At 39.0% G+C, this 7,086-nt stretch overlaps 2 protein-coding genes across 2 annotated transcripts; one reads left to right on the top strand and one right to left on the bottom strand.

Annotated features, from left to right (window-relative positions):
* The first annotated feature begins 268 nt into the window (after window positions 1-268).
* LOC107459343 (uncharacterized) lies at window positions 269-2,000 on the top strand. The gene has a single exon (XM_016077568.2). It carries the CDS (start codon window positions 432-434, stop codon window positions 1,791-1,793), a length of 1,362 nt encoding a protein of 453 aa, XP_015933054.1. The 5' UTR covers window positions 269-431; the 3' UTR covers window positions 1,794-2,000.
* Window positions 2,001-2,149: 149 nt separating this feature from the next.
* LOC107459342 (glycine-rich domain-containing protein 1) lies at window positions 2,150-6,349 on the bottom strand. The gene is made up of 8 exons (XM_016077567.3): window positions 5,997-6,349; window positions 5,340-5,457; window positions 4,915-5,172; window positions 4,269-4,724; window positions 3,661-4,193; window positions 3,129-3,321; window positions 2,865-3,017; window positions 2,150-2,772 (listed from the first exon to the last, which is right to left on the bottom strand). The coding sequence occupies exons 1-8, from the start codon at window positions 6,152-6,154 to the stop codon at window positions 2,674-2,676; spliced, it is 1,968 nt and encodes a 655-aa protein (XP_015933053.1). The 5' UTR covers window positions 6,155-6,349; the 3' UTR covers window positions 2,150-2,673.
* Between the last annotated feature and the right edge of the window lie 737 nt (window positions 6,350-7,086).

Here is a 7,086-nt window from a genome sequence, read left to right as displayed (position 1 = left end):
ACGCCGTCATAACAGTATAAATTACCTGTAATGATCATATCCCAGCATTTTTCACGCCCCAAATCTTATCCAAAAAAATCAGCCACAAAGTGATTGTTGTTCTAGAAAAATAATTAAGGGAAAAAATAATAATAATAAAGAAGAAGGATTAAATTAAATTAATTAAATTAAATTAGGTGCTTGTCATGCGCAATTCTTCTCTTCCACGGATCTGACACTTGTTCAGCGCTCCCTACCCCACCCAACCATAAAAAGTTAAAAATCCAACCCACTTCTCTCAACACTGCCGTCACGCCGTTTTTCTTTTCATTTTCACCTCACTTCTCACAACACCAACCACGCTCCAGACTCCACTCTCCCATTCCTCAATTCCCTAATTTCGATGGCCTCCTCCAAACCCTAATTCCCCAAATTCCACCCGCAATTCCGCCATGGACAACAACACTACCGCCAACGGCACCAACAATTTCAACGTCGCCGATTCTCGTGACTCATCGCCGCGCTCTCGGGACGCTGACAACAACGGCAACCACTACAACAACAGCAATAACTCCTTCATCGATGAACCGCCTCCGCCATCCTCCGCCGCTACAACCGCCAAGGTGAAATTCATGTGCAGCTACGGCGGAAGGATCCAGCCCCGCCCTCACGATAACCAGCTCACCTACATCGGCGGCGACACCAAGATCGTCGCTGTCGATCGCCACGTCAAATTCTCTGCCCTCGTCTCCAAGCTCTGCTCCATCGCTAACGCCGATGTCTGCTTCAAGTACCAGCTTCCTGGCGAGGACCTCGACGCCCTCATTTCCGTCACCAATGACGAAGACCTCGACCACATGATGGTCGAGTACGATCGCCTGTGCCGCTCCTCACCTAGACCCGCACGCCTGAGGCTCATCCTCTTTCCTCTCCCCAACACCACCACCAGCACCACCACAACCATCACAACCACAACCGCAACCACCACCAACAATGCGCCTCTTCCTCCTCACCCTTCAGTTCTTACCAAACCCGAGCGTCAGTGGTTCGTGGACGCTCTCAACTCCGTTCGGATTCCAGAACCTTCTTCTTCCTCGTCTCCTACGCAACTGCCTCATCCATCTTTCGCGGCATTGAATCCGGATTTTCTGTTCGGATTAGATAATCATAAACCACATCACGCGATTTCAATGGATCCCGCACCTTCCGCTCCAACCGTTCCGGATTTCTCTATTGGATCCTCGGAAAACGCGCCAGAAGCAGTTGGAGAAACTGAATTCGTTAGGCACGTGCAGGAGATGCAGAGGCTTCACCTCCGGAACAACAACACGACCAGTGACCAACCACCACAGCCTCAACGTAAAAGCACCGAAGAGAACGGCGTTGAGTATTACGCTCAGAAGAATCAAGAGAAACCGCCTAATTCAGGACCGGTTCACGGAAATGGACCGGTTCCCGTTCCGGTTCATGGCTCGTTTTTGCACAACCCGGTTGGTCATGGTGGCGGTTACTCTTTGCCGGTTTCTGGAACCGGAGTTGAACCGGCTCCGGTTTATATCATTCAGACGCCTTCTGGAGTCTACCAGGCAATAACACCGGTGGCCGGACCGGTTGGTCCCGGTCCGGTTTATCTGATTCAGAAGACGCCGGCGTCGGTTTCACATGCACCGACGCCAGTGTCGCATGCACCGGCGCAGAATGGTGGTTACGGCGGTTCCGAGGTTGGTTCGGCTGCGGAGCGAGGCTACTCGCAGGTTGCATATGCGGTACGACCGCAGGCGGCAGCGGCTCCCAGCGGTGACGGGTGGAACTGAGAAGAACTGTGATTTGTTCGTATGCTGTGTTGTGTGATAGTTTGATACAAGTCGATATTTGGTTCCTTCGTTTCGTGGCGCAACGCTTTCGCTTAGTTTTGGTGTTTCAATTTTTTTTTCCTTGTTAAATTTGGGGTTATTGTCATGGATATTATTGTTTCTTGTGCATATTAAAAAAATGGATTTGGAGATTTGTTAAGAGTGTAACTAGTTTCTCAATAGTATATTCCTTTTCCATCAGTGATCCTGTCTCCATTATTCTTTCTGCAATATTCATTGTGTGATTCTGTGGTTCAGTGGCTTTTTTGTTTGTTTGATGCGTTAGTTTTCTGATGAGTAAAAGACTGATATTTTTCAATTTTTAGCATATAGCTTGCCATTGTGATGCAATTGATTGATGATTGGCAAACGAATTTGGTTAATGGTTGATGTGACCGGGGAACTAAATTTTCCAATGGAGAGATTGAAGATTGTTTAGCTACCAAGGTTAACAAAACTGAAATTCTGAATCAATCACCCAACCGAAAGGAATAACCAAACATCCCATGTGTTTACACGCGTTAAACAGCTATGGAATGTAATTGGAATTGGTTTGGCTACATTATTAGGAGGGTGAGAATTTATGATGTGAGGGGTTGAGTATAAAAAGTTGAGCGTGTATTCAAGTATAGAAATATATTTACATGAATTTACATGAAAGAGATTATATAATAAGTGATGTTTAAAATAGCATTAGTCATTTGCTTGCCAATTGAGTTGGTTACACGTATTATCAGGTATCAGCGGCTATTTCCGGACCAATGGCCTCACATGGGAAATTTCAAGAGGAAAAACATATTTTCCTAGAATCCATATATCTTCAACTTTTCTCATTTCCTTTTTATTTATTCCCATTTTGTATGCCATCACTGAAATGGGGGAAGTTAGAGAGAACAAATGCAGACAATATGGCAGGGAGTACTAGCCACTCTTCCTTGATCTGTTAAAAGCACTCAAAAATCAATAAAATATTACTAGAAGAATAATAAACCAAGATGTAACTGTAATAATTATTTTCAAGAAATAAAATACCTCTAAAAAACCATATGCTAAATTCATCAAAGCCACTGCCTTCCCATATGGATCCTTCGGTGAGAATTCTACTGCTGTAAGAAAGCAATTTCCTCTTTCATTTCCATAGTATCTAGTTTCAAACTCCAATTTTCTACCAGGAAAAATAATCACCTGGGAAAGATCACAAATCACAAGTATTGAGAGTGAAGGTAACATTGAATCTTTATGAGAATGCTTCTCTATTGGAATTTGATTTAAGAATGACAAAGATATGAAGATGACCTTCCGGGTGCCTGTGAGCTCAAATACATTTTCATCTTCATCACTGCTCTTCTTTCTCTGTAACGTCCAATCGGAGTTCATCATAGACCACGTTGTTCCCTTTAGTTCTGCCAGGAGATGAGTTTCATCCGATGCAGTTGTGCCAACCACTTCTAACTTGATGTTAGTGTTTGATTTCTCAGTTGTCAAGTTCCTATTTTACGCAAAAAGGCAAGATAACACAAATTTAGTATCTAATTACGCAGGTAACAGAAAAATCAAGCAAGAAAAGTCAGAAAATAAAAGCCATAGATGGCAATTAGATATAACAGCTATCTTAGTCTTCCTTCCTAAATTAACAGCACTATCTAAATATAAGCATGTTAGAAGGATATAAGAAAAGTACATTCTCACACAAATCTAAGAAAAAAGCTTATAGAAACACCTACTTACTTACTGTCATGTGGTAAAATATGATCATCTCTTCACCATTGTTACTGCTAAAAGTTTGGATAATAATATTCTAAATTCTGCATGTTTGGCTTTCGCTTACCGGCTGTGGATGTTTATGATCTCGTTGCCAGCCTCATCCACAACATTTGTCCAATTTTTTGTTTGTTGAAACTTTCTCCAAGGCAGGAATGGAGCATAGCTTCGTATGGATGGACGGGTGGAAACCATTTGCAACTTGTATGGCGCCGGAACAGGAGGAGTCAAAGAGAGACCAACGCAAATACTAATAGGCTTCGACCATTTGACTGCAGACGTCAAATCTAACCACTTCTGAAGTGGTAGTTTACATGCTGCATTTTGCGAATCCTCGAGATTTATTGAAGTTTTTCCCAAAACTTTGGCCGGCCGCACCATTCGAAAGTTGACACATGGGCGGTAAATGAGCTCAAGGACCAGCTCGCCTCTGCTTTCGCATTGGAAGACAGCAACTTGTTTCCCTTCCGGCTGTGACGAAACGCTTAATTGTTTCTTAGCATTGAAAAGTATATCTTCTTGTTTCTTCTTGAAGGATACAACTAGTTTACCCTTATGCCCAGATGGTAAGTCTCTCACATCAACAATCTCAAGCATCACCTAAGTAAGAATCATCAAATGTTATAATGTTTTATGCCTTTAAAGACATTAGCAATAAAAATTATAGGAACCTACCTCCACAAGCATCTTCTGTGGAAGCTGAATCAGATTCTGGTTTTTATTGGATGGAGTCGAATCATTCTGCATAGCATCTACTTTGAACTTATCAAAGGTAAGAGGAGATGGGGGATTACCCCTGTGCATTGCTCCTGCTTTCCAGTATCTTGTTCCAAATGTCTCTTCCCATTGGTTGGTGGTTTCGAAAAATCCAACATCCAGCTTTTGACCCTTGCTTCTGTCCGAATCTGTGTCATCATGCTCCAACACTTTGCCCATAATTGCCACCAGATCTTTGCAGTAAGATGCAGGGTGCAACTGGTGTGAATGCCAGATGAGGTCAACGTCATATGTTGGGACGCAGAAACGACGCATAGACCTTTCTTTGTTCCTCTTGATCAAATACAGAAACCCCTTGTATCGCGCCACGGCTCCTTCAAGGAAGGTATCATCATTCCAATATGACCTAGAAACCTGTTATTACCTCAAAGTTTTAACAAATTGATAATGAGGTTGGGAATAACAACTAACTTAGGAGTCTAAGCCTGACTCAGAAGGAATTGAGGAAAGGAAAAATAAAACACTAACTTTTTGAAACTTAAAAGCATTGACATAGACAATTTTAATGATAAACTTTGTGTGACATTCTAAATTTCTTGGTTACCTGATAGAAGAAAGTAGTTTGTCTTTTAACAGCCGAGATTAAATCATACTTTGTGGTACTTTCTGGGTCTCCCAACAAGTTTTCATCAAAGTCTTGAAATGAGTCACTGTCCAGATGAAGTTCATAAGGCTCACTTGGATACATTGTGTTCCAGATTTTTTCACTTTCCTCATTGCTGGTTCCTAGAATTGAAGAAACCACATTCAAATCATCAAGTATTCTCCCATAAAGATCCATGCAGTCGCTCTTGTAACGCACCTGACAAATAAATAATCACACACAGAGTAACAGCTAATTACAAGAAGACCAAATAGCACACTCATTGAAACATGATATTATAGTAGTAGTCCACGTAAATAAACAAATAAATTCTATCGTTTCACATATTAGCATTGTGATTTTGGTGCTGAAGCTGTGAAGCATACCGGATTAAGCCTATGACAATGCCAAATCCATTCACAATCAAGAGGCACTACCAAAGGCTCTTGTGTCATTGGTGTCTCTACATGTTTGGCTAGTAAAGGAAGCCAGCAATATTTATACCTGTAATGATAAACAGCTAGTATCTTATTTCATTTTAGGAGGGAACATTTTCTATTACAATTTACAAGCCTATAAATAAACAATGAGGTAATGCCTAGCGCTCATCATAACATACTTTTGGAAATAATCAAATTAGATCTCTGAAATTACAAATTATGAATCTCCTTTGTTTCTAATTCAAGTTTTGTTAACACCGTAACATGAAATATTAAAAGTGTCAGCATGACATTTCAATAATAAAGTGATATGATTAAAACTTTAATATAATCAAATAAGTGTTTCAAATTGGTTAAATTGGTGTAAAAACTAAAATGAATACAATTAACCAATTTGAGATATCTATTTGATTATTCTAAAATTTTAGCCACGTTGTTTTACTATTGGGATGTTACGTTAACACTATAAGGTTCCATTAACTACAATTGAATTGGAAACAGAGGAGATTCACCATTTGTAAATTTAAGGATTAATTTGTTCATTTTCAAAAGTCAGAACTGTTTTGATCTCAGTAAACAATATAATCAAAGAAGAATACGTACCTGAAAGTAGCTCGCTCTAAAACTGAGCCACCATAGAGGCAACGATTCCTATCAACTTCTGCCAGAAACAGAAGCTGTTGTTTTGCTTTGACCAAAAGGTCTTCACTTATTATAATTTTCTGGGCTTCAGCCCACTCTAATTCTTGCTGTTTCTCCATTATTGTTGTCTCAATTCTTTAGAGATAACCTCCTTCACAACTCTAAAAGACAAGGAAACCAAGGTTCAAGATTCTTTAGAAATAACCTCCTTCACAACTCGAATCCGCGAGTTTTAGACGAGTATGAGGAGACTATAGCAAGGTTCATTATTTTACGTTTTTATTTATGTGGCAATTTGCACCACATTAGAAGAAATGATAATAGTCTTTTTAAGGTGAATCACTTGTCGTTGGTCAACAGTTTGAAAATTGAAACTTCCTTCCAAGCGCGTATATTAATGCTTTGCGCATTGGATGAGATTCAATTTGGATAACGAAACTTCCTGATTCTTATTTTCTAGCTCTCTCAAGAGTCAAGAACCAAGATACTAGCTACGGAATTCGGATTTTTCTAAAATTAAAAAGTACAAATAAAACACAACTTCGAACTTGAAATTTGATAGGTCACAATGGGCCCGTTAGCTTTTTTGCTTGCCATAATCCAACGAAATAAAAATACTTATTTATTTATTTGTTTTTCAAATAAATATTCAGCAAACTCGTCATTTTCTCTCTTTTTTTTTTCTCTTCTTGACCTGGAAGGAAATGATTTTGTTATATCCAATTAATTTGAAGATATTACATACCTTTTTACATGTTTTAATTAGTTGATGATATATGTATATATATCTTAATACAATATATAAATTTAAATTTGGTTAAATCAAACTAATATACGTAATAAATTTTAAATAAATTATTTAAAAAAAAGAATTGGACAGTATTGTATTTGCTACTAAAAAAAAACATAGAATCTTAATCCCCATTCATTCAACTTCGCCTTCTTTTCTTTTTTTTTTTTTAATTCTCGAAAAGAATTTGTATTAGTCTTCTTTCGTCTTTTTCAATTTTATAATATTTTTCTTTTTTCTTTTTTTAATTTTCTAAAATCT

This window comes from Arachis duranensis, chromosome 7 (genome assembly GCF_000817695.3).
Source record: "Arachis duranensis cultivar V14167 chromosome 7, aradu.V14167.gnm2.J7QH, whole genome shotgun sequence".
Classification (NCBI taxonomy): Eukaryota; Viridiplantae; Streptophyta; class Magnoliopsida; order Fabales; family Fabaceae; genus Arachis; species Arachis duranensis.
Note: the sequence above shows the minus strand (reverse complement) of the source record. Positions and strands in the feature narration are given on the sequence as shown.